We start from the raw sequence: 26312 nt of genomic DNA on the forward strand, positions 1-26312 counted from the left end.
TCCTCGTGCATCCCTAGACCCTGAAGCCATGGTCACCTACACCTTCGGCCACACGCTTGAAGTGTATTTGTTAGACTGCTGTCCTTGTGCTCCTTAGTGCTCTGACTCAGTCCTTACCAGCAAATATCATTTCCTAGGCACCCTTGACAGCTACAGACACGGCCATCCTCTCTGGAAGCCTCTCAACCCAGAATGGGAATGGAGGGGGTTCCATTAACTTCGCGCTCAGACGAGTCACGTCCGCAAAGGGATGGGGAGAGGTAAGAACGTCGACGGGCAGGGTCTGTGTTATCCGCTGCAAAGCCTGATTTCTGAACATTCACATTCTAAAAGCCAGCCCTCAGAAAGACCTAGGTTGGCCACATCATTGTACAACAGGGTACCAGATGTCAAACTTGCATGAGGTGACTGTCCCCAAGAGAAAAACATGTCTCCTACTGGAGACGGAATCCCCTGTCTGCTGGACAGCTCAGAGGTAGGATAGAGCAGGAAGATTTCCCTTGAGATGCCAACTTATAGCAACGCAACCTCAAGAAGCTCTGCATCTTTGTTCCTTTTCAGCAGAAACCTATAGGCTCTTCCCTTTTCTTGCCCAATTCGGAAGGCAGGTGCCGCGTCAGTGCTCTGGTCCACTGATCGGCGGCCATTTGACAGCCAGCTCTGCTGAGCAAATTGAGCTGCGTCAAATTAACATTGAAGAGCTGCCTTCAAAGTCACCCAGACTGGTAAATGAGGCAGCCAGAACGGGCTGGACTTCCAAGGCTGAGTGTGGGACTGCTGGGGTTGACTCTAGACCCCTGAGGACCATCTCCAGTCACCTGTGAGAGCCGCAGGCGATGAAGCAGAGCAGATCGGGAACACGAGGAAGCCGGCGCTGCAGGGGAGGGGGCCCCGCACCCGACCGCAGCAGGCGGCTCTGCGGATGGCCGGGCACAGAAGCCAGTCTCCCTTTCTGACCTGAGCGAGGGAGGCCATCGGAGGCCACCAGTGTTTCCTTTGGAGGGGTCTTCTGAAACCTGCCTCCTTTGGATCTGTGGAACAGTCCTCCATTTGGTGAAGGTTAGGATGAGGTCTTAAGAATCTTCCAGGTGCGCCTGGGTGGCTCAGTTGGTTAAGCATCCGAACTTCTTTTTTTTTCTTTTTTTTTTTTAATTTTATTTATTTATTTGTCAGAGAAAGACAGCACAAGCAGGGGGGCGGCAGGCAGAGGGAGAAGCAGGCTCCCCACTGAGCAGGGAGCCTGATGCGGGACTCGATCCCAGGACTCTGGGATCATGACCTGAGCCGAAGGCAGACGCTTCACCAACTGAGCCTCCCAGGCATCCCAAGCATCCGACTCTTGATCTTGGCTCAGGTCTTGATCTCAGGGTCATGAGATCAAGCCCCACATTGGGTTCCAAAATCTTTGAGCCCCTACTTTCAGAGCCCTGGCAAGGGCCAGTGGCTTTGAATTAAAAGAAGGAATTGTAACCGGGGGTGCTTCCCTGAGACATGGGTTGCTGCTGTGAGAGTAAACCCTGCTAACACTCTCTCTTTTTCTCTTTTGAACAGTTAGAATTTGGAGCCGGGGATCTGCAGGGACCTTTATTTGGTCTGAAGCTGTTCCGTAATCTCACCCCAAGATGGTAAATATAGAGAAATCCTCTTTGATGGTCTTTGTGGATTTAGCAGACTAGAACCTGTGTATTCTTTTTGTCAAGGTCATCTGGAGTTACCTCTTCTGTCCTGCAAGGTCACCAGGGGCAGATCCTGCGGCGCTGGCGAGAGCCCAAGCAGGGTGCCTGTAGCTCAGACTCTGGACTGGCGGGTGTGGGGAAGGGTCGTCTGCTGCCTGGCTTCTGCTCTGTGGCCCACAGTCTCCTCCTTTGTGGGAATGAGGCTCCTGCCTGTTCACCGGGGGCTGTGAGAGCCTGGAGAGACTAGAGAGAAAGCACCTGCGGGGAAGCTGGTCAGTGGCCTGAAGTATTGATGAACTTGTGGATCATTTCTTTGTCCCCGAGAATGTGTCTTAAGTTCTGGAAAGGGTCTGTATTAAACAGTGAGGCACTGGTGAGACTGCCTGGTCATCAGCAAGATGTGCAGACGCTGGAGGGTTAAGGGACCCCCCCCAGCTCCCCTTCGTCTTTGCTGTTGCAGTGACATCCCACTCCTAGAACTGTAACTCACTGCCCTTCTAGAACCACAGAGGTGTCCTTAGTTCCCGTGTTGGGTTACCTCTGTGAGCTCAGCTAAAAGAACTGGGTGGAAGGTAAAATAAAATTCTCTTTACTCTGGGGGAGAAAATAAAGGAGTCCTGGGATGGAGTCTATGTTTGAAAAGAAAGCTTTTCACTTCCATCTGCACACCCACCCCGTCCCATGGGGTAAGACCAGTCCTGCCCTCCAGTCGGGTAGGAAAGGCACGTTCCCAGGTGGGTGGGACATAGGGTATGGAAGGTCTTGAGAAAGTGGGTGTGGCGTCTGGGACAGGTGGAGACCAAGCTTGCGAACACACAGGCTGAAGGCAGCGACAGGTGCTCCCGGCCCCAATGTGGGGGCTCATCCGTGTGCGGGTGAGAACATGGCTTCACAGGCTTCTGTTGCAGGACTTGGAGTCAGTGGGTCAGACAAGGATTTGCGCTTTTAACCACTTCAGACGAAGAGTATACATACATGTTGTCCTAACACGTTCCAAGCGCTTGTCTGCGAAGGTCTGTCTCCCCTGCTGCCGACTGAGAGCACAGAGTCCTGCCCCACTCCCCACACCAGCTGAGTTCGGTCCTCTGGGAGGCCCAGGAATCTGTACTTTTATCAAGCACCTAGGTCATTCTTAGATCAGGCACATTCAGGAGACACTTCACTGAGGGAAAGCTGTTGGCCATCTTGTTCTGATTGAGCCTCAGAGTATCTGTTGAGTAGTCACCGGGGAGGGGGGCTCGGGCTTGCTGGTCATCGGCCTTTACAGGTTTGGAAATTGAATGTCATCATCGTGCCCAGAGTGTATCAGACTTGAGAATGCAGATGTATAAACAGGGATGCCAGTTTGTCAGTGTATGGCATCTGCTCTTCCAAGGTGCCCTGATCCTAGGGCCAGGCTATTTGCAAGTCCAGACTAGTGATCACAAGGTTGGTTGGGGGTGTAGCGTCAGCCCCGAAAAGGCAGACAGCCTGTAGAGTGTTGTCTGTCTCCCAGGACAGTGCCTGCCTTGCTGATCTCTCTTCTCTCTCTCTCTCAAATCAGTCTTTCTCTAGGACATGCTGGATGAAAAGACTAAGTCTTACTACTTTAATTAAACAAGGATCTCGGTCCTTATATTTTGATTCTTTTAAATGCCACTGTCTGTCTTGAAATTCTAGGGTAACTTTGGTCTCTCTCCTCCCCGCTTGCCTCCCCTGACCCCTGTGGCTGAAGCAGAAAAACGCAGCTAGCACCCGGTGTGACTTGAGAGAAATAAGGGAACGTTTGGGTTGCGGGCCCTGTGGAGGGGAGAAGGAAATTCTCAATTCGTGGGGAATTGCTGGAAGTTTACAAGAGCAATATGATCAGAGTGCTCGTATTTGTTATTATTTAATGGCAAAAGTGACACCTCTCGAGCTTAGGAAAGAGAAAGAAACCAGACTTTGGCAATCTGGTGAATGTTGGGCTGTTTGCTCACCTTTTAACTCTTCGGGTAAAGTGGTGTGAATTCCTTTGTCGTCAAAATGAAATACCCCTTTTTAACCAGAAGGTGGGGCTGACTCCCTTGGAAACAAACTTCAGATGCCTTTCCGGGCAAGCGGTTTGCTGTACTAGCCTTCCAAGTGCCTGGCCCTGGGTGGACACCAGAATCACGTGGGTGATCCTGAAGAATCTACTGATGCCCGGCCCCCCGCCCTGAAACTCTGACTTCATTGGTCTGGGATGGTCTCTGGGTCAGAGGTCCTCCCACTTTGCCACACATTAGAATCACCTGGCAAGCTTGTAACACTCCAAGCCTGTACGTCGGAATGCCAGGGCATGGGAGCCGACTGTCAGTATTTTTTAGATCAGCCGGGTGATTCCGGTGTGCAGCCTTCCCCCCGACCCCGAGGTGATTCTGACTTGCAGAAGGATTGGACCTAGTGGTTTTCTGTAGAATGGCATCAGGTGGGCCGTGCGCATCAGCAGGGAGGGTTACTAGGAAGATTGCAGCAAGGCACCCTCTCACTCCCTCTCAAGGAGAGAGGCTCGATGTCCAGTTTCCTTGTGGGGCGCCGGCTCGGGATTCATGGAAGGGAGTGTGAGCTGGGGCTCAGCCTGACAGGAAGGGGCCAAGAACAGCTGAGAACCGGGTGTCACCCAGGACCCTTTCTATCTGTGTGTCCCCCCAGCTTTGTGACGACAAACTGTGCCCTGCAGTTTTCATCCCGTGGAATCCGGCCGGGCCTCACCACTGTGCTAGCCCGGAACCTGGACAAGAACACGGTGGGCTATCTGCAGTGGCGGTGGGGTATCCAGTCGGCCATGAACACGAGCGTCGTCCGGGACACCAAAACCAGCCACTTCACTGTGGCCCTGCAGGTGAGGGCAGAGCGGCTCCCTCGTGTGCCCCCGACGTCCCTCACCCTGGCCACCCTCCCCAGATCTGAGCACCGTGGCGGCCCTGAGGGGCTGGTTTTGCGCACACACGCTCAGGGTGTTGAGATGCTGTTCTGACGCTTCCCGGGTAGCTGTGTTCCCGTTACCCTAAAGCAGAGTGCCCCTTTCCCATCCAGTAGAAGCCCACAGAATCAGGGTGGGAGAGAGCCCGGGTTGGTCAGTGACCCCGGAGCGCAGTCGTGCACTCAGGCGCCACCGTGGTGGCCGGGGACACGGCGTGAGGGGCCCCCGCCTCAGGAGGGAGCTGCTCCTCGGCGCCCACCGCCTGCAGCCGTGTCGGAACGCGGGCTCCTTGCCTCGGAATGTGGTGTTTCCGTGCGAAGTCGGGAAACTGGGTTTTTACGTGAACTCCCGCAGTTTTTAAATACTGGCCGCTAGTCAATCTTCACAGTCAGGTCGTGGCCCCTGCCCGAGAGGCCTGCCCACGACGGGCGCTCAGCAGCGCCTTCCCGTCTCCCCCCATCTCCCCAGCTTGGAATCCCTCACTCCTTTGCACTGATCAGCTATCAGCACAAATTCCAGGATGATGACCAGACGCGCGTGAAAGGATCGCTGAAGTAAGTCCTGGCCGGGCTGCTCGGAAGCAGGCCTGCGGCACGTCGGGGGGCGGGGGGGGGGGGGGGGGCGCGGGGGGCCCGCCCCCCGGGGGGGGGGGGGGGGGGGGGGGGGGGGGGGTGCTCTGCTGGCGGCCCCCGCCTGGGGAAGGACTGCACCGCTGGCGTGCTGACGTCGTTCTGCTCGCTGACCAGCGTGTCCGTCTGACCCACGCGCGGGGGTGGGGGGCGGGAGGGGGGCCCCCCTTGCTCAGGCCGCGCTCCCTGCAGGGCGGGCTTCTTCGGGACGGTGGTGGAGTACGGAGCCGAGCGCAAGATCTCCAGGCACAGCGTCCTCGGCGCCGCCGTCAGCGTTGGAGTCCCTCAGGGCGTTTCTCTCAAAGTCAAGTAAGTGGGACTGGATCTTTCTGGCCGAGGATTATGTGGCAGCTTGTAAGTCACCCGGCTTCACCCGCGTTAAGGATGAAAGAGACTTTGCTTTGTAATTTTGTTCTTAAAGATGCGCTTGCGTCTGTCTTGGGCGTGTAAGCCAGTGTCTAGGAGTCCGGAAGCCCGGTGTGCACTGAGGGTCAGCGTCCCCGCCGGCAGGGACCCTCCACCAGCCGACTGCCTCCCTCCCTTCCCGGGGCGGCCTGGTGCTGGCCCTGCACGCCCACTCCTCGCCACCGCTGCTCGCACGCGTGACCCGCCCAGGCGCCTCAGCGTATCCCTGTGCCTGGCCGTGCCCACCCGCACGGACCCGCCTCGCCTGCTCCGGTGGCCCGCCTTCCTGCCTGCCGGCCTCTCTGTGCCGTCCGCGTACCTCACTGGCTGCTTACTTGTGTATGGTGGCGTCACGGTGGGACCCGGTCCTTGTCTGTGTAGACACCCTCCCCAGGTGGCCCCTCGGCCTGCTGGCTTAGAGCACCTTCCTGCACTGAACGACGCTCACATTTATCGCTCCGGCCTGGCCCGCCCGCCAGACCTGCAGCCCCTGTATCCTACTTGCTCTTACAAATCGCTGCTTGGATCTCCACCAGCATCTCAAACGTCCCATCTCAACTCCCGATGCTTCCAAACCTGCTCTGCCCAGAGCCTCCCTCGGTCAGGAGAGCCCCAGCCTTCCAGCTGTTCTGTGGAGTTGGCCTTGGTCACTCTTTTTCCCACACACCAAAGTTAATGCACCTCAAAACCATCTCAGCTGTCAGAACTCAGCTCCTGAACGTGACCATTCCTCACCCCCTCTCTGCTCCCACTGTCTGGTGTCTGAATTACTGCGGTACCTCCTGACCCATCTCCTTCACCACCTCGTGACCCTGCTCTCCACACAGGCAGGACCTTTGAATGGAAGTCAGGATTGTCGCTCTCTGCTTAAGCCCTCGGTGACTCCGTCAATCCCGGGCAAAAGCCAGAGCCCTTTGGGACCCTCTGTGATCAGAACCTCACTTCCTGCTGACCCTTCCTCTCCCATCTGCCTCTTCTCACTCCAGCCACCCTGCTCTCCACGCTGCTCCAGACAACAGCGACCCCTCTCCTGTGACCAGACTGTGTACTTGCTGTTCCTCAGTCCCCAGATGCCAGCATGGCTGGTTCCTTCGATTCCCTCAGGTCTCTGCTCAGATGTCACCTAATTGCCAAAACCATCCCTCGTCACCCCGTAAGAGCAGTACCCCTCACTTTGCCCCAGGCAAACCCTTTCCAAAGTTTCCCTTGTTTATCCTCCACTGCACCATCTCCCTCTGATCGTCCGTCCACCTCCCTGGCCCTCATCAGAAGCTCTTTAACTGTGTCCACTGTATTCTGACCACACTCCTGGAGCAGGCAGTTGAGAGAGCCCTGGGAGATAACAGACGGATGGACAGAGAGACAGAAGGAGGGAGGGAGAGAGAACAGAGACAGGAAGGAGACACATCACACCTCATCTCCGTTTGGAGATGAGAGCCAAAGCAGGTCACCAGGACCAGAGCCACGTCGGGCCTCTCTCCTCTCAGTGATCTGAGGACCCCTGAGATTTAGTAAAGGGCACACACACAGACAGATTGTCTGCATTCTAATCCCTTTTATTCCCAAATTGGGACCACTAACGAGACACAGTTTTCTGATTCCGTTTCTGTTGTGAAATACTTCTCCCATGAAGATACTGCAGGACATAATCTGAATTGAATTTTCATCCCAAGAATGCCACTCTCCCTCTTCGGAAAGAAACATTTTCACTTCAGCCGAGTTTCCCATGTCAGCAGGCTGAATTGTCCAGATCGTATTGTTGTATAAACCGAAGTTTTCCGGAAGGCCCCAGAGTTCAGCAATAACAGATGATCTTACTTTGCTAACTTTTCTCTTATATTCTGTTTATTTGGCGAATCAGTAATTTTTGAATGTTAAACCAACCTTATATTCCTGAGGAAAACTCCGCTTGATCATGACATATAATACTTCTTATATATTGCTTGATTTCATTTGCTAATATCTTACTAAGGATTTTTGTATCTGTGTTTATAAGGGATGAGGATTGTAATTTTCTTTTTTTTATTATGTATTTGTCAGATTTTGGAATGAGTTATGGCAGCCTGATAAAATGAGTTAGGAAGTATTCCTTCTTCCTCTGTTTTCTGAAAGGATTTGTGTGAAAATGGTCTGTTCTTTTTTGAGAGAGCGTGCACACACACAAGCAGGGGCAGGAGCAAAGGGGAGGGGGAGAGAATCTCAAGCAGACTCCCCACTGAGTGCAGAGCCCAACATGGGACTCCCGTCTCATGACCCTGAGATCATGACCTGAACCGAAATCAAGAGTCAGATGCCCAACCTACTGAGCCACCCAGGCGCTCCAAGAACGGTTTATTCCTCAGGTTTCATGGAATTCACCAGTGCCTGGGCGCCTGGGTGGCTCAGTTGGTTAAGTGACTGCCTCCAGCTCAGGTCATGATCCTGGAGTCCCGGGATCGAGTCCCGCATCGGGCTCCCTGCTCGGCAGGGAGTCTGCTTCTCCCTCTGACCCTCCCCCCTCGCATTCTATCTCATTCTCTCTCTCAAATAAATAAATAAAATCTTTAAAAAAAAAAAAAAAAAAAGAATTCACCAGTGCTATCAGTTGAGACTGAATTTTCTCTGTAGGAGGGTTTTGTTTTTTTTATATATATTTTATTTATTTATTTGATGGAGAGAAAGAGAGAGCCAGCACAAGCAGGGGGAGCGACATAGGGAGAGGGAGAAGCAGACTCGCACGCCGAGCAGGGAGCCCGATGCGGGGCTCGATCCCAGGACCCTGGGATCATGAACTGAGCCGAAGGCAGATGCTTAACGACTGAGCCACCCAGGTGCCCCTGTAGGAGGATTTTTGATAATGGATTCCTTGATATGTACATATACAGGGCTTTTCCAGTTTTCTCTTTAATCTTGTGTCAGCTTTGTTACTATGTTTTTTTCAAGGAATTTGTCCATTTCGACTGTCGAATTTGTTAGCATGAAGTTGCTCATAATATGCCCTTACCCTGGGGCACCTGGGCTCAGTCATTGGGCCCCTGCCTTAGGCTTGGGTCATGATCCCAAGGCCCTGGGATCGAGCCCCGCATCGGGCTCCCTGCTCCACAGGAAGCCTGCTTCTCCCTCTCCCACTCCCCCTGCTTGTGTTCCCTCTCTTGCTGTCTCTCTCTCTCTCTAATCTTTTTAAAAAAAAAAAAGTCCTTACCCTTTTAATATCTGTAGATCTCTATAGATGATCTCTGTCTCATTCCTCATGCTGGTCATTTGTGTTCTTTCTTCCTTTTTTTAACCAGTCTGGATGGAGCACTTAACCTTTCAAAGAACCAGCTTTGGCTTTGTTATGTTCTCTATTGTTTATCTGTTTTCTATTTCATTGATTTCTGATCTTTCTTCTTCTTTCTCCATACTTTGGTTTCACATTGCTGCCTTTTCTAGATTTTTAAAGCCCAGCCTTAGGTTATTAATTTGAAACCTTTCTTCTTTTATATTATAAACATTTAAGGCTTTAAACCCTGTTTTACCCCATCCCACAAATTTGGAGATGTTGTTGTATCATTGTCATTCAATTCAAACTATTTTCTAATTTCACTTTTGGAAATATATTGCTTTATTTCTAAATATTTGGGTTTTTCTGTATATCTGATTAGTGATTTCAGTTTAATTTCATTTTGGTCAGAGAACATATTCTGTATGATTACAGTCTTTTTAAATATATTGAGACTTTTTTATAGCCCATGATGTAATTGACCCCGGCAGTCATGCACTTGAAAAGAACATGTATTCTGCAGTTGTGGGGCATAGTTCTGTAAATACCAACAGGTCAAGGTGGTTGACAACATTCATCAGAAACCAGAAGTTCTGTGACTTTATTGACTTGGACCAGATTTCTGTCAGTTGCTGAGAAGTAGTGTTAAAATCCTCAGCCTCATATGAGTGTAGAATTCTGTTTCTTCCTTTGTCAGTTTTGGCTTCGTGAATTTCATCTCTAGCAGCGCTCTTTGACTTGAAGTCTGCTTTATCTGATATTCGTGTAGCTACTGCAGCCTTCTTATGCTTACTGTTTCTGTGGTTTATCCTCTTCTGTTTACATTTAACCTGTCACTATGTTCATATACACAGGGTGTCTCATAGCATATATCCATGGAGTGTTTGGTCCATTAATATTTTTTTTCTTTTCTTTTTTTTTTTTAAATTTATTTATTAGAGAGAGCACAAGCAGGGGGAGTGAGAGAGAGAGAAGCAGGCTTCCCGCACAGCAGGGAGCCCAATGTGGGGCTCGATCCCAGGACTCTGGGATCATGACCTGAGCCGAAGGTAGACGCTCAAGCAACTGAGCCAACCAGGCGCCCCTTGGTCCATTAATATTTAATGTAATTATTGGTATGGTTGGATTTAGGCCTGTTATTTATGATTTGTCTTCTATTCTTCCCTTCTAATTTCTTGTTCTTCTAACCATCTTCTGTCTTCTCTTACTGAATATTTTTAGCATTCCATTTTGATTTACCTATTGACTTTTTAGCTATACCTTTTTTTTTTTAAGATTTTATTTATTTATTTGTCAGAGAGAAAGAGAGAGAACACAAGCAGGGGGAGTGGCAGGCAGAGGGAGAAGCAGGCTTCCCGCTGAGCAGGGAGCCTGACGTGGAACTCGATCCCAGGACCCTGGGATCATGACCCGAGCCGAAGGCAGATGCTCAACCAACTGAGCCACCCAGGTTCCCTAGCTATACCTCTTTGTGTTGGGTTTTTTTTTCTTAGTGGTTGCTCTGGAGATTACGTATTGTTAACCTTTTATCATTTGTTTAGACTTCATATTGTATTACTTCATATAAAACGAAAGAACCTTGAAAACCTCTAGGGCCATTTCCCCTCCCCATGTTCTTTATGCTGTACTTTCCATATGCATTATAATTACACACATTATAATCCCCACCAGAGTTACGTAATTCTGGCTTTAAATAGTTTTATATGTATATATTTGTACATATATATGCGTTAAAGAAATTAAGAGGGGGAAAAGTCATGTTTGCCCACTTTTTTTTTTTTTTAAACCATTTCCAGTGTTCCTTATCCCCTCCTAAAAATCTGATTTTCCTTCTGCTATTTGTTTCTTTGGCCTGAAGAACTTTTCTTATAGTGTAGGTCTATCAGTGATGACCTTAGTATTCTTTACCAAGAAAATATCTCTAGTTTTTCTTTATTCTGCTTTTATATCTTGTTAATTTATTATATTTTATCTAGATGTATCATTTTATTTTTATTTTGCATTATATTAACCTAAAATAATTTCATTGTGGGCATTCCTACCCCAGAACTAAGCTGTTATCATTGCTGTAATTTTTAAAGTCACGCTTTATTGATGTAAAATTTACATAAATTAAAATTCATCTGTCTTATTGTGCAATCCTGGGAGTTTTGACAATCACATAAGTCATGTAACCACCACCACAATCAAGATACAGCACATTTCCATTGTCCCCCAAAATTGCCTCCTGGCCTTTGTGAGGTCTCCTAGGCCCTTGGCCACTGGTCTGTTTTCACTCCCTATATTTTTGCCTTTTTCAAAATGTCATATAATTGGAATCATACAGTGTGAAGCCTTTTGTGCTTCTTTCATGAGCATAATGCATTTGAAATATGTCCTTATGGTTGCATACATCAGTAGTGTGTCCCTTTTTTTTGTTACTTGGCATTACATTGTGTTGATCCACCACAGTTTATCTGCTTATCAGTTTACAGACATTTCAGTTATTTCCAGTTTTTAGCAATTACAAATGAGGCCAGTAGACATTCACATACAGGCTTGGTGTGAACATAAGTTTTCATTTCTCTTGGGTAAATACCTAGGGGCAGGCATGCTGAGCCGAATGGGAGGTGTGTGCTCTCCTTGATAAGAAAGTACTTTCCCCCAGCAGCCTGAGAGAGCCCCGTGGCTCCTCACCCTCACCAGCCCTTGCTACGGTCGTCTTGTTCGCTCGGGCTGCTCCAGCAGGCATGTGAGCGGGTCCCACTGTGGTTTCGATTTGCGTCTACCTGATGTCCCAGATGGTGAACATCTTTCCATGTGCTTACTCGCCACCCGTATCTTTTTTTGTTAGTAAAGCCTTCCTTCAAATCTTTTGTCCATTTTATTATTGGGTTGTTTGGTTTCTTACGTTTTGAGTGTTCTTTGTCAATTCTGGAGTTGCTTTTCTTCTGAAGGCCATTGTCCCTGAATACAGAATTCAGGGTTAACAGATTTGTGCTTTCAGTGCTCTGAAGATGTTATTCTGCCAGCTTCTGGCCGCCAATCTTTCTGATGACACATCAGTGGTCATTTGATTCATCATCCCCCTGAGTATGATGTCTTTTTTTTTTTTTTTTTAAGATTTTATTTATTTGACAGAGACACAGCGAGAGAGGGAACACAAGCAGGGGGAGTGGGAGAGGGAGAAGCAGGCTTCCCGCTGAGCAGGGAGCCTGATGCGGGGCTTGATCCCAGGACCCTGGGATCATGACCTGAGCAGAAGGTGGACGCCCAACGACTGAGCCACCCAGGCGCCCCAATGTCTTTTTTTTTTTTTTTCCCTACATACTTAACTTTTTGTTTTGCTTTGGTTTTGGTTTTTTATTGTTTTTAACTTTTTTTTTCCCCAGCAGTTTGTGCCTACAATGTACCTACATGTGGGTTTTGTTGTATTTATGCTGTGTGGGGTTTGCTAAACTCCTTGCATCTGTAAATTTATGTCCCACATCAAATTTGGAACTTTTAGGCCGTTCTTCAAATCTTAATTCCTGCCCCATTCTCTCCTCTCTGGTGCCCTAATTACCTCTAAACCTCTTGATGTAGTTCCAGTGGTTTCTGAGGCTCTGCCCATTTGCCTTCAATATTTTTCTTTGTTCTTCATAGTGGATAATTTCTTTTGATCTGTCTACAAGTTCACGGACTGCTCTCACCTCCAGTCTGCTGTTAAAGCCCATGCAGTGAATACTGTCTTTGGGCATAAAGTAGTGCTCTAAAATCCTTACCTGCTCGTTCCAGTATCTGGGTCATCTGGGGTCGGTCTTGGTTCGTTATCTTTTTCGCTTGTTGTATACCAAGGTATACAGAGTCATTTGTATTGTACCCTGGGTATTGTGAATAGTATAGTGTAGAGAGTCTATGTTCTGTTACGATTCCCAAACAAGTGTTGATTTTTCCTTTTCAAAGGTAATTAACTTGGCAGAAGTCAGACTGTGAGCTGGGACTCAGTGTGTGGCAACAGCTAGAACAGCACAATTACTTCACCTGTAGCCAAGGCCACTGATAGACCGGGATCGGCTGGGGATTTGTGCCACATTTATACAAAGAACTTGGGGCTCTGATTTCCCTTGTTGGGGGACCCCCACTTCCCAGCTGCTATGGTTGCCTCAGACTCTGAGCTCTGGGTCTTCAATCTCCTAGGACTGCAGATTTCTTTCCAGTGTTAACCATCCACACGGTAGCAGCTAAGACTTGCCCTTGGGCTCAAAGCTGTCAAAAAACCAGGAACCCAGTGCCTTTGCATGCTCTAGACTCAGCCCTCTTGTGTACCCACTGGCCTACATTGCTCTCCAGTCCCCGGGAGTCTTTGTTGCTTGTGGTCTTCGTAAGTGGTTACCTGTGGGATGGCTGGTCCAACGGGAGCCACTCAGCCATTACTAGAAGCAGAACCTCCTTAATCTGCCAGCTTTGGAAGTCTTCACCCACTTTTTTCGATGAGGTAAATTGAGGGCGGAGAGGTCTCTGTCTCCAGGACCCCGGGAGGTGCCCGCTCCTGTCTTCTAAGACCACCTTCACTCTGGACAAGTGGTAGTCACTGCTTTGCCCGTGAGGTTAGCTGGTAGGGGACCTTTCTTCTGTCACAGACATCAAGTCTAGCAGCTAAACTTTGGAATAGGGACCAAAAGGTATGTAGATTATGAAACCAGCTGTCCCTGGCGTTCTGTGTATCTGAGCGTTCTCGTCCTGTGGCTGAGACCTCCGTTACCCTGCCCTGGAAACCTGACTCATCTTGGGTGTTCTGTTTCATTTTTGTTTTCAGGCTAAACAGGGCCAGTCAAACTTACTTCTTCCCTATCCACCTGACGGACCAGCTCCTTCCCAGCGCCGTGTTCTACGCCACCGTTGGGCCGCTCGTGGTCTACTTTGCTCTTCACCGTCTGGTCATCAAACCATACCTCAGGGCTCAGAAAGAGAAGTGAGTTCCTAACATGTCACGGGGACATCAGTAAACAACTCTGTGCCTCAGTTTTCCTGTGTTTTATATGGATATGATAATTATAGAACCTACTCAGAGGGTCACTAGGAAAATTAATTCGTACATGTGAAGCCTCAGCATGGCGTTCGGCCTGTAGTGGGTGCTCGGTCGGTGCTGACTGGGCTCGTTAGCAGCCCTGCTGCTGGGCCCCCTTCACTCGTCCCTCCTACTTCCAGAAAGGGTTAGAGCAATTTTAGTTAAAATTGTGCAGACTCTACACCGTGACCACAGGAAATAGAAAGGCCCCCGTCCTCATTCTAACCATTTCTTTTCCTGGCACTGAGTTCCACAGGAGTGGGTTTGAGTTCTTACACACAGGCGTGCATTAACCACAGTCCTGGAAATTACAGAAACATTCATTTATTTTGCAGTTTCTTGTAGACAACATACTGGGGGATAGCATTCCATCTGAGAGGTGGTTGAGATTCATTACTTACAACAGTCTGATGTAATAAGTCGCTGAGCTCAGAGAATCTCCTCTTTGGGGCCCCTCCAGCGTTTGAATCCCTGGAGTTCAGGGCCCTGCTTCCCCAGGAGGCTTGAGGCTTAGAAGGAAGAGTGTGTGGGGTCAAGGCTTCTGACGGGACAGGGCTGCCCTGCCCGGAGTCCCAGTGCTTTGCTACATAAGAAAAAGATATATTTTGTACCTAAAACAGTAAACATTGTCCCCACCTCAAGTGTTCTATGATAATCCCAGAAGGTGGCCTCCCCTGTGGTCCTCAGCTCTCCGACCCCTCACTGCTGAGATTCCTGTCAGGTGGGGGCTGCTTCCCACGGCAGCGGGCCTCCTGTGTGCTTCAGTGAGGAGGTAGGGGAGAGCCATCTAGGGACAAAAGAAAGGGAAGCCGCAGAGGCCCGAAACGAACAGATTTGCTGGAGATTGGCTTGGAAATATTTGCTAAAGCTCCAGAGCTAGGAATGCAGGGAGAGCTCACACTGTTCGCTGGGCGCAGGTCCAACGACGCGCTCTGTTGTCTCAGTCCGCGCTAACATGTGGCTTGTGTTTTTCTCGCTTTAGGGAGTTGGAAAAGCAAAGGGAAAGCACAGCCACCGACATTCTGCAGAAGAAACAAGAGGCGGAAGCGGCTGTAAGTGCTGCGCAGGCGCGTCCCCGGAAGTCCTTCTGCTCTGGGTGACTCCGGCTGCACGCCTCTCACCGGGGCTCGGGGATCACGGTGCCCTCTGCACGTGGGCCTCGGGGGCCGGCAGCTTCACTGGTCATTTCACTCTTTCTAATCCCTGCGGGATACAATCCCGGGACCTCCAGGCCCGGTCCTGAAGATGAGATGCAGTTACCCTCGAAATGCAGAACAGGGTGTTTCTAAGAACTGGAGGGCCCTGTCTGTCCTCTTTTTCTTCCCTCTGAGTGAACTGCTGTTAGGTGACAGAACAGAAATATCCGGCATAAATGCAGGGGCACCACTGGGTTCTTTGTGAACAGAGGAGGGGCGCAAACGGCCATGCTCGCGCTACATCTGAACCCAGAGGCGGAGCCCAGGAGGGACCCTGACAGTGGCCCTCCTGGTTCTTTGCAGGTTCGGTTGATGCAGGAATCTGTCCGAAGAATCATTGAGGCGGAAGAGTCCAGAATGGGTGAGAAGGCCTGGCCTCTCTCGGGGCGGGGTGGGCGCTGGGGGTCTCTAGGGGCACGGCGCTCCCGCGGTCCGGCTGTGAGAGACCCGCCTCTGCTCAGACTGCGTCCGTCCTCAGGGCTCATCATCGTCAACGCCTGGTACGGGAAGTTCGTCAACGACAAGAGCAGGAAGAGCGAGAAGGTGAAGGTGATCGACGTGACCGTGCCCCTGCAGTGCCTGGTGAAGGACTCGAAGCTCATCCTCACGGAGGCCTCCAAGGTACGGGGCCTGCCCGCGGGGTTCAGACACGAAAGGCCTGTGTGGAGCGGGGGCGGCCTGGCACCTGGGCGTGGCCATTTCGTTGTGGTGGAATCGTTCGTGTCGCTGGCACCGGCTTGGCCTGCTGCCCAGCGCCCGATTTATGGTCACACCGGAGCTGTTCCCGTCACCCGTCCCCGCAGCAAGGATCTCCTGAGCCCCTACTGTGCCAGGTAGGGCAGCGAACAAAACGTACATCCTGTCTTCGCGGAGCTTCCGTTCTCCTCGTTCCTTGCCTTGTTCTAGAAAGAGTGTGAGGTCTAGCCCGTTGGCAGCTCATGCTGGAGCGCAGGGGTGGGGACGCTAAAGGCGAACTAAAATGCACATCAGCTCAGGCCAAACACCTCGCGCTCTCAGGAGTCCCGGCGGGGCTTCTGTGCAGACGGGTCTCTCACGTGGGAGAAGGGGTCTGTGTCGCGAGGGAAGCCTAGGACTGAACAGGCGACTTTCTGACAGTCTCAGCTCCGCGGTGTGCATCTTCCGTGGACGGCTCCTGAGGGAAGGTCAAGGCCCTTCCACGCTGATCCTCAGGTGGCGGCAGACAGCAGTGGCGCTGGGCTTGACACGACGGTCTCGGGTCCCGTGGGGTAAGGCTGTGTTCGTTACAGGCGGGGCTGCCCGGCTTCTACGACCCGTGCGTAGGTGAGGAGAAGAACCTGAAAGTGCTTTACCAGTTCCGAGGCGTCCTGCACCAGGTGATGGCGCTGGACAGCGAGGCGCTTCGGATACCAAAGCAGTGTGAGTAGCTGCCCCTTTGCAGTCGCCTGCCCTGTGCACGGACCAGGGGGAGCCCCTCAACCACGGATGGGGACCGGGGACACCAGAGTGTGGAGTGACAGCCACCTTCCCCGTGTCACCCGCCTGGGAGCGAGTGACTTGCTCAGAGCCCGTGCTGGGATGCCCTGAGGAGGGGTGGCGGCCGCCCTTCCCAGGTAGGACTCCAGTGAGCTCTCTGCTTGGAAACTGCAGCTTGGGTGGCTGGGCCGGAAGCACACCCAGCTGCTTCTGTATGTTCCAGAACCATTTGAGTCTCCGCAGCGTGCATTCTGCCTCTGGCCGGGTGATGGCTGAACCCCTTCGGTGGAAGAGGGCGTGGAAACGGTTGCCTTGTGATACATTCAGTCTGCCTTGTCTTTCACAGCTCACAGGATCGATACAGATGGATAAACTGCTTGAGAAACCAGATTTACAAGAGGCTGCAAAAAATCCTTTCCTAGGAGTCTACAAATTCAGAAGCAGGGAAAAAACCCAGACATCAGATGTGTTTATTTTATATTATTCCTCAAGAAGGTGGTACCATATCAATTATGTGGAGGGACACACAGACACCCCGCTTTCATGGGTGCTGTCAGTAGGACTGAGGCAGCCCCACCCGGACCAGAACCGCAGCACGGCCTGTGGCTGTTTTCCCAAGGATCATGTCCCTGGAGGGAAGGCCCTGGGCCCTGGCCCCCCTAGGCTCCTGAGCCCCACGTGCCGGCTGCAGCCACCCAGTAGCGCTCGGTCTTGAGGTATTTATGGAACATCCTGCCCTCACACATAGGACTGTGAACTACTTTTCCTAAAATCCACACTGAGCATGGAAAACAAAATGGAAAGGAAGGAAGTTGTTCTCGTGAGCAGAGGTCTCCAGAACAAGTGAGCGTCTGTTAGTCAACTTCCCAAAAACCACTTTTTCCTGCTGAAATATTACTCAGTGAAGCTGGAGAGGATTGTGTGGGTTTATAAATCTGCTTTTTATCTGAGAACGAATGGTTTTGGAAATTAATGTCTTCCCCCCCCCCCCCCCCCGAACTTCTCAAATCATTCCACTGGCACGTGGCTTGGGACAGAGTGGTATAACCCCCTGGTCCCAGGGCCCAGCCCTGTCACCGGTCACTTCCTCCCAGGGGCACCTGTGTCCTTGTGGCAAAAGGCAGATGCGAGCTAAGCCATGTCCCTCGCAGCCCGCCCCCATGGCTCAGCCTGACCTGCCTCTGCCCCCCCCCCCCCCACTGGAGCTCAGGAACGGAGGGAGGCTCGGAGGAGAGGGCAGGCATGGGCCGGGGACTGAAAGGACCCTGGCTCGGGTTCCTGCCAAATCCCCCCACGCTGGGAGAGCAAGGCCAGCCGGAGCCTCGCTTGCTCTCTCGTGCGCGGCCAGCAGGTGGCGCAGCTGCTCCCACGCCTCCTCCCGCCCCACTCCCTCCGCAGGGGGGCTGGTGGCGGCTCCCAAGCCCCTCTTCCTTCACTTGCCTCTTCTGTGGATGCAGAACCTTTTAGAAGCCAGGAGGCCCTGGCTGATGGTGGTTCCGACAGCGCCCCACCCCCCAGCCCCGCAGCTACTGCTAAAATCAGGCTCTGCGGTGGTACCGGAGTAATTGCTGATACCCCCTTCCTCCAGTTTTCAAAAACAGTTCAGGTCGTCCAATTCTGGAATATTTATCTCCATTTGATAAAGTTTTTCTCTGAGCTGCAGCTCTGAATGTAAATCGTGCAATAAGGTGGCGTGAACTCTGACTTTGGACGCGGCCGTTCGTTCCCTCCACGGCAGGTGGCTCTTTGGGCCCCGATTCTCACTTTGTCTGAAATGGACTGTAGAGAAGGCGCTCTCTTCCCACAATAAACCTTTCCTGAAAACTGGGGATAGCGTTTCAGTGCATCTGTATGTTCATTTTCAGGGGTGAGCAAAACACCTAAGTGATAAGAGCCCCCCTCCTCACACCCTCATTCCATCCTCTGGCCGTCACTGTCGAAGCCCCATTTTTAACCATGAGGCTGAACTGGAAGCCGTGGTTCAGTTTTCCACATTAGACCTCTGCCTGAGAAACAGGAGTCCAGAGGCAGGAGATGACTCAGGCTAGGATCCTTGTTTTCCTGGAGGTCGTGTGGTGTGGTGTGGTTTGGTTTGGTTTTGTCTGAGTGTTCCCAGATCCAAAAAAATCACCTCTCGGGTTTTTCGGAAACCTTCGGACACATCTTACCAAGGGCTGCATAAAACGGAGCTGAAGCCCAGAGGTGCAGACGCCTAGTTCCCGGGGAACAGAATCCTCACCGACTGCGCTCTCTGCTTTACGCCTTTTGTCATAAAAGCGAAAATCCTCCTCCGATTCCCTTGGGTGAGCAAAAGCAGGTACTAATGCAGGTCTTTTGTAAAAGCACATGGTGTAACACAAACTCCGAGAAACACGGGACCCCTGTCCGAGTTTATAAATAAAGGAGGAAAACCTGCAGCGTAGGAAGACACTTTATTCTGTCCATCACTCACCCCAGGCCCCGGGGAGGCCCGCCTCAGAACAGAGGCCCGTCTCAGCCACTGCGCCGTCACCCCCCCCCTCGTGTCCTTCCCTGGGCCCCGCTGCCCCTCGGGGCGACGCACTCCACCCCCATCGGCCTAGGACGCCTCCTCACGCTGTGGTGCTGAAGACCCCCGCCCAGCTTCCGTTGGAAGGACAGTTGGCCCCCGTCCCCTCCGGGAGGACCGAGTCTGTCCTGCCCACGGTCCCGTTCCTGTCCCGGGCCGATGCGGCCACACCTCCCCTGAGGTGGCTGGTGGTGGGCCTGGCCTGCCTCACCGTGGCTTCAGGGGCCACGGCCCGAGCCCCAGGGGCGCTGACAGGGAAGCCTGGCCGCCCAGCTCGGCTCTGCGGCCCCGGCTGCCCGGCTCTGTGGGCGCGGAGGCGGCCGCACATCCTCCGCATCACCAGCCTCTGGGCCTTCAGGCGCTTTCGGAGCTTCTCGTTTTCCTTCAGGGTCAGGAAGAGTTTTGTTTTCAGGGCGTCTAAGTCCAGAAGGGCGTAGCTGTGGTCGGACGGCTGCGCGGGGCCGGCGGGCTGGCCGGGGGCCGGGGTCCCCTGCGGTCTCTGCGGCAAGCCCTGAGGACAGAGGCGCGTGAAGGCGGACGCGAGCCCGGGCCCAGCAGAGCTGCCGCCGCGGGACGGCGACAGGCGGGGGCCGCGGGACGGCGACAGGCGGGGGCTCCGCCCGGTGCTCCTGAGATCCGGGCCGCGGGCCGGGGTGCGCGTGGCCCGGGCACCAGTCTGCCCCGTGTTGTTTGAAGCGAATCCCCGCGTGCAGAGACCGACCGACCACCTGCTGCCTTGGGCCCCGGCCCAGGCCTTACCTGTTCCATGGCGCCGCCGGCGCTCGGGGGCAGCGCTTCGAGGGCACTGGCCGTCCTTCTCCCCGGGCCGCACTCTGCCGGCCCCGCCTCAGGCACGACCTGGGGACAGCAGGGCAGGAGTGGGCCGCCCACCGGGAACCCTTCCCGCTCTCCCGGCGGGGGCCGCGGCCAGGGCACCGGCAGAAGCAAGCAGGCTGCCCGCTCCGGGCCCGGGCTCAGACCTCAGAAAGCGGGCCCGAGCCAGCCTCCGGGCAACTCGGGCCGCCTGGTGTGAAACGGGGAAAGCCCAGAATCCTAACCCCTGGGCTGTGAGGACAGCACGACGGCCGTGCAGGCCGGGGGCGGGGGGGCCTCGGTCCTGAGTCGGGGCGCGCCACAGCACTCACCTCCTCCCTGTAAGAGTCCGCGTGTGCGCCCCCGCCGGCCGGCTCCGCGTTCTGCCTCACCGGCTGCAAGACACACAGCGCTGTCCGCGGGCCCCCGGGCTGCGGGTCACCCGAGAACCGGCACCACCCACTGGCTCACCCTCCCCAAAGCTGTCCCCAAATCTTAGGTCAGAGGCCCAGGAACGGGCCCCGCGAAGCCAGGGACCTGATGCCTATGTGTCCCCCAGGGCCTGACGTTCTAGGCACATAGGAGGCGACTCAAATCTGACTCCAGGCGCGGCAGCCCCCTAGCAGAGCACGTCTGAGTCAGGGCCTGCTGCCGGTGCCCGGGCATCCCCGGAGCTGAGCCCCCGGCCGCGGGGCCGGAAGCAGCGGCCCCCACCCCTAGCTCTTGGCGCCGGGCACCGGCAGCCCCCCAGGTTGTTAAACTAAACTCACTTCACATCTCACCACAGATGCATGAGAAGTGATCGGGCTCCACTAGCAACAGGCGCTGACGGAGGAGGGCGCTGGTCAGAGGGCGGCGTCAGGCCATCAGGACGATGAGGGTCCAGGCCCCGCCGCCCTGCCCCGTGCCCGCAGCTGACAGCACGTACCGTGCACTCGAAAGTTGGTCAAGAGGCTAGATCTCACGTTACGTGCTCTGACCGCAATAAAAATCAAATACGTATCACCTGAAAACAAAAGGCCTTCCACGTCGGCGACAACGAAACCTCCTCGGCGTCGGGAGGAAGGCTGTGGAACCCCTGCCCTCAGGGAGCCGACCGGAGGGCGAAGCAGAGTCAGAGCAAACGCACGTGGAGCCCCCGCCCGCGGAGCCACAAGGAGCCGGCCCGACGGGAAGCCAGGCGAGCGGGGGGACAATGGACAGCGGCCGGGGGGCCCTCCTCCAGGGGGTGGGAACATGGACTTGGACAGGAGGCCACGAGCCTGCAGACGGGCACAGAGTTCGGACGGAGGGCAGGCGCCCCGACGCAGGGCCTGCTGGGCACACGCGCTCGGGCTTCCTCACCCCTGGAACCGCCTCCCCTCTCACTGCCAGTACCATCGGCCCCCGCGGGTACCGGCTGGCCTCGCGTGCCCAGGGTGACGCCCGCACTCTGGGACTGAGGAAATTCCAGATAATCCCCCTCAGGGCGTCCGCGTCCAGCTGTCCGGGAGCTCGCCCCCGAGCCGCCCCACGGGAGCCACGGCCACTCCAATGGCCCACTGGGAAATCACACTCCAGATGCACAGGGCCAAACTCAGAATCAGGGCACCCCATCCCCGGGGGCTCAGCGGGCTCGGCCCTCGCCGACCGCCACCCTCTCAGCCCACAGCCCACCGGGCCTGCAAAGGCCACCCACTCTCGCGACCACAGCCCCTCAGCTCAGGCCAACAGCACGGCACACGCGACGCCAGGGCTCCAGCCAGAGGGAGCCTTCTCCCCTCACCCGACAAACCGCGGCCCCTGCCTCCCTCCAACCAGCCAGAGCTGACGCTGTCGGCGAGCGGGCCCACACCACTTCCAGCTCCAAGTCTGGGCCCCGCGGCCCCCCGACCCCCCTCCAGCTCTCCCCCTGCAGCAGCCTTCCCCGCGCGGCCCAGAGCTCTCAGTCGGCGAGCGGGCCCACGCCCCTTCCAGCTCCAAGTCTGGGCCCCGCGGCCCCCCGACCCCCCTCCAGCTCTGCCCCTGCAGCAGCCTTCCCCGCGCGGCCCAGAGCTCTCAGCCCGCGCGGCACCTGCTGGGTGGGAGCGGCCCGGCGTCCGGCTTCCTGACCACAGCGCCCGGCCCCCGCTGCCCACTCGGAAGAAAAAGACAAGGTCTGAATGCAACACAGCCACCACCGGCCACGGGGAAGCCACGGGACGCCCAGCAAATGAAATGCATGTAGGCGCCTGGAGGGCTCAGTCGGTGAGGCGTCTGCCTTCGGCTCAGGTCATGATGCCAGGGTCCTGGGATCGAGTCCCGCGTCGGGCTCCCTGCTCAGTGGGGAGCCTGCCTCTCCCTCTGCCTGACGCTCCCTCTGCTTGTGCTCTAATAAATACATAAAATCTTTAAAAAAAAAAAAATGAAATGCATAGAGGACCAAGCTTTTGGTGCACTTGCCAGTCAGCTGCTTCAGCAGCTTCTGGTTGTAGGGCGTGATTTGGGGTGGCGGGGGGCGGGGGGAAGAGGGAGAGAGAGAAAGAGAGAGAATCCTCAATCAGGCTCCACACCCAGCACAGAGCCTGACCCGGGGCTCGATCCCACGACTCTGAGGTCATGACCTGAGCCGAAACCAAGCGCCAGACACTTAACCAACGAACTAAACCACCCAGGTGCCCCATGCGTGATCTATTTTTAAAGGGGCTTTATTTTTTTAATTTTTTTTAAAGATTTTATTTATTTATTTGACAAAGAGAGCACAAGTAGGGGAGTGGCAGGCAGAGGGAGGAGGAGGCTTCCCGCCGAGCAGGGAGCCCGACGCAGGGCTCGATCCCAGGACCCCGGGATCATGACCTGAGCCGAAGGCAGACGTTTAACGACTGAGCCACCCAGGCGCCCCTAAAGGGGCTTTAAATTGCAAATGACCTACAGCAAAGGCCATGGCCAGCAGGGCAGCTGGGCTCTGAACCCCGGGGGGCTGCCCTCACCGCACTTCTCAGCCTGCAAACACCACGCCCGCCCCAGCTGCTGGCCGCACCCCTGCAGGCTGGAGCTGAAGACATTAGAGGTGGTGCCGTGTTCACCTGCGCGGCATCCTGAAAGGCGAACACCGTGGGCACGGCATTCTGCTTCAGGTTTTTGCGGTTTCCAAAGGCGCTGAAGCACTCGGGTCGGAAGTGCTCGGAGCAGATGACCGTGTGCTGCTTGGGCTTGAAGTTGCCCCGGCCGATGTTCAGCACCCATTCCTTCAGCAGCTCTGGGCGGCTGAACGGGAACCTAGGAGGCAAGGGAGACATGAAGGAATTTGCGAGGCTCAAGTTGGCACTGCAGAGTTGTGCGGAATTTTGAAAACACCACATGGCATTTTACTGGACACCTTGGAAAATTCAGTGACCTCACTCTGTTAAACCACATCCAATTTCTGGAAGCTTCTGTCATGCCTGTTTACAGCATTCTCAGTAGGCAACGCGGGGCCACAAACGTGGCCAGAAAACCTTCCGAAGGTACGCTTGCAGGGTAAGCCTGTTAGTGCCTTGGGGAGTGCGCCGTGTGCAGGCCCTGCCCTGGCTCTGGGAAGTAGGAACGAATAAGTCTCACCCTCATAGAGCCTACATTCTAGAACAGGAAAACAGACAGTAAACCAAACAGACATAGACTGCCTAGGAATCAAGTAGGAAGTGGTCAGGAAGGCCTCCTGAGAGGTGACATCTGAGCAGAAGCCGCAGGAAGCAGGACAGCGAGCCGTGAGCGTATCAGAAGGAAGAGCAAGCGCAAAGGCACTGTGACAGGGGCCCCCAGCATGTCGGGGTCGTGGTCAGAGGCGGGTTTGGCTGAGAGGGTGGGAGCAAGAACAGAGGTGAGGACCTCAGGAGGCAGGCCTCGGGCAGGTGGGCAGTCCCTGGAAGCTCTGGGCCGAGGGTGAGAGAGGAGGGCGGGCACCTGGTGGCTGCGACCCGGGTGTCAGCGGAGGGGTCATGAGCAGGCAGACCTGGGATGTATTTCGAAAGCTGGTGCAATAAGGTTTGCTTGTGAGCCGCAAAATAAAGAGAAGGAAGGAGTTTCATGTATTAAGATGGGAGGGGAGGTACTGTAGGAGGGGCAGGCCTGGGGGATCAGAATTTAGCTTCTATTTGTTAAATCTGAGGTGCCTTTTACATGACCAAGTGCTGAAGTGCAGCAGCAAGGGACACGTGTCAGGAGACGTCAGCGTGGGGACCGTCCCTGTGTAAAGGGTGGTGAAGCCTGGGGGAAATCGGAGCCCTGGGGAGTGAGTGTGGACGGGGAGGACACAAGGCCATGGCCCTCCCCCAAAGGGCTCCAAGGCTAGCGCTGGAAAGGAGGAGGATCCGGCAAAGGAGTCCGAGAAGGGACACTGTGACAGGAAGAGGTCAAAGGGGGGCCCTAGAAGCCAAGTGGGAGAGTGTCACAAGAGGTCAGTGGTCGGCTGTGCCCGATGCTGCAGAGAGGCTGCTTCGGATGAGGATGGACCAGCACTGAGCAGGGCCACCGGGGACTCGGCAGAGCTCCTCTGCAGGAGCGGCGGGGGCCAGAGTCTGACTGGAACGAATTCCAGAGGTAGCCGGAGGCAATTCCACTCCTGGGATGTGCCCAACGGAAGCGAAGAGAGACACATGCACAGGAAGACTTGTCCCAGCAAAACTGTGCCCAGTCCTGTGTTTGTAATGGTCAAGATACGGGGGCCCCCAAATGCCCTTTAATTGTAGAACCAGTCAGTTCTGGTATATTCATTCAGCGGAGCCCCTCGAGAGATGGGGAGGAAGGACGCCCAGGTGACTCACAGCCGTGAGCACAAGACACAAGGAAAGCACCATGGTGCTGGACTCCGCGTGCCAAGTTCAACACAGGCCAAAGCGCCCCACTCTGACTGACAGAAGGTAGGATCCGGTCGCCCTTGGGGATGAGAGGGGACAAGGGGCTGGAAGGGGGTGCAGCGGGGGGCTCCCTAGGAGCTGGTGATGTTCGGATTCGCAGCAGTCACACAAGTGTTCGCTTTGCGGAATGGGCTGGGCTGTGGACTTACAATTTGTGTGCTTTTCTGTAGGTCTTACACTTCAATAAAGACATTCACTTTGAGAAGGAAAATGGTGATGGGAGGGGCAGCGGAGAAGTGCAGCTGGCCTCGGGGGTCGTGCTCTAAGGGGCAGTGGCTGGAACCTGAGCTCTCCGGGGCAGGGACCCAGTACCCACCGGGGCCGACACACTGGGAGCCCTGCGAGCCTGACGACAGACTCCAAAACCTCCCGCCAAGTCGGCGCGGCCGGCCCCACTCTCCCGACACCCTGGAACGTTCTCGCTCCTCCACTCCCCCACTTGCTTCCCGACAGGAGGCCAGGCCAGGGACAAGCCGAGTGGCCAGCGCATGGCAGGCACACGGACGGGCGTCACCGTCGCTCGTTCATTCGGAAATGCATTCAGCCAGTAGGTACTGAGCACCTGCTACGTTCCAGGCTGCATCTGCGAACAAGAGCAAGTCCGGGGGTGGGGGGCGAAACCCCCAGAACTGCAGCGAGTGCTAGGGGCTGCGGGGCGCGGCCCACCCCGGCCTCCTCCGCACGCCACCGCCCCGACCGACCGCCGGGGAGGCTGTGCGCCTTCAGCAGGTTGCTCAGCCTGTCCGACAGTCTCCCCACGCGCCCAAGCCGGCCAAGGCGGCGCCCGGCCGCCGGTCACCCCGCCTGTCCCCGGGCCGCCGGCCCGTCCGCGAAGGGGCCAGCCGCGCGCCCTGGGGCCTCCCCCGCGGCCGGGCAGCGGCCCCGGCGTCCCCGCCCCGCGCGCCAGGCCTCGGGCTCCGGCGGGGGCCGCGGCCGCTCGGCCGGGCCAGGCGGGTCGGCAGCCGGGCACCCGCGCCCCACGGCGCCCCCGCCCCTCACCGGTGGAAGGTGAGCTGCTTCCTGCGGCTGCTGTAGCGGTTGCAGCACTGCCGGGCCGCGCACGACTTCGGCATCTCTAGACGCCAGGCCCAGCTGCCCCTAACAAAGATGGCGGCGGCGAGCCTGCGGGGCGGGGCCCGTCGGAGGGGCGGGGCCTGAGGACCTGAGCTGGACTGCGGACGGGGCGGGGCCAGGGAGCGGGGCCGGCGAGCGGGGCGGGGCCTGCGGACGGGGCGGGGCGGGGCGGGGGCCGCCGGAAGGCGGAGGCGCGCCCGCCTCCTTTCTGCTCCTGGGTCACCTCCTCGCGCGCTCCCTGTGACCTGCATCACCCGAGTCAGGTGGGCTCCGGGGTACCACGACAAGGGGTGCTCCCAGAGTCAGCCCCGGCCCGACACCCCCAACAGCGCCGCCGGTGCGAGCTCCACCCCTTCGCGAAAGCCCGGGGCCCTCACCTCCTTGCTTTGACGAGCCAAGGCACACCCACCAACAGCCTTGGACACCTGGAAACCAGAGAAGGGCTCACCGCCCAACCCGGCCAGTATTTC

At 55.3% G+C, this 26312-nt stretch overlaps 2 protein-coding genes across 4 annotated transcripts in view; one reads left to right on the forward strand and one right to left on the reverse strand.

Annotated features, from left to right (window-relative positions):
* Window positions 1–17747, forward strand: part of DNAJC11 (DnaJ heat shock protein family (Hsp40) member C11) — a 73318-nt gene extending 55571 nt beyond the window's left edge. Inside the window, exons 6-16 of one of the 2 annotated variants that reach the window (XM_032394648.1) lie at window positions 138–260; window positions 1552–1625; window positions 4329–4518; window positions 5068–5153; window positions 5421–5537; window positions 13652–13807; window positions 14886–14955; window positions 15403–15460; window positions 15578–15720; window positions 16368–16497; window positions 16901–17747. In XM_032394648.1, coding sequence (XP_032250539.1) covers window positions 138–260; window positions 1552–1625; window positions 4329–4518; window positions 5068–5153; window positions 5421–5537; window positions 13652–13807; window positions 14886–14955; window positions 15403–15460; window positions 15578–15720; window positions 16368–16497; window positions 16901–16926 — 1173 coding nt within the window. In that variant the 3' untranslated portion in view covers window positions 16927–17747. Of the gene's footprint in view, window positions 1–137; window positions 261–1551; window positions 1626–4328; window positions 4519–5067; window positions 5154–5420; window positions 5538–13651; window positions 13808–14885; window positions 14956–15402; window positions 15461–15577; window positions 16304–16367; window positions 16498–16900 lie in introns of those variants that run through there. The other variant, XM_032394640.1, reaches the window with a different exon arrangement.
* Window positions 17748–18973: 1226 nt separating this feature from the next.
* Window positions 18974–25890, reverse strand: THAP3 (THAP domain containing 3). Of its 2 annotated transcripts, XM_032394663.1 has the most exons (6): window positions 25768–25890; window positions 25331–25351; window positions 22960–23152; window positions 20248–20310; window positions 19862–19960; window positions 18974–19613 (listed from the first exon to the last, which is right to left on the reverse strand). In XM_032394663.1, exons 1-6 carry the CDS (start codon window positions 25839–25841, stop codon window positions 19146–19148), a joined length of 918 nt encoding a protein of 305 aa, XP_032250554.1. In that variant the 5' UTR covers window positions 25842–25890; the 3' UTR covers window positions 18974–19145. The 2 variants fall into 2 exon arrangements, with proteins under 2 accessions (XP_032250554.1, XP_032250563.1); XM_032394672.1 differs by lacking the exon at window positions 25331–25351.
* Between the last annotated feature and the right edge of the window lie 422 nt (window positions 25891–26312).

This window comes from Phoca vitulina, unplaced genomic scaffold, assembly GCF_004348235.1.
Source record: "Phoca vitulina isolate PV1807 unplaced genomic scaffold, GSC_HSeal_1.0 scaffold2, whole genome shotgun sequence".
In the NCBI taxonomy this organism is placed as follows: Eukaryota; Metazoa; Chordata; class Mammalia; order Carnivora; family Phocidae; genus Phoca; species Phoca vitulina.

What these genes read in the sequence shown, in the direction of transcription:
- THAP3 (XM_032394663.1), bottom strand. Translation starts at nt 25,841, where the DNA reads ATGCCGAAGTCGTGCGCGGCCCGGCAGTGCTGCAACCGCTACAGCAGC. An exon ending in AAGCAGCTCACCTTCCACCG is followed by an intron (nt 25,352 to 25,767) that starts GTGAGGGGCGGG and finishes TCTTGTTCGCAG; the next exon opens with ATGCAGCCTGGAACGTAGCA. An exon ending in CGGACTCTTACAGGGAGGAG is followed by an intron (nt 19,961 to 20,247) that starts GTGAGTGCTGTG and finishes TGCTGTCCCCAG; the next exon opens with GTCGTGCCTGAGGCGGGGCC.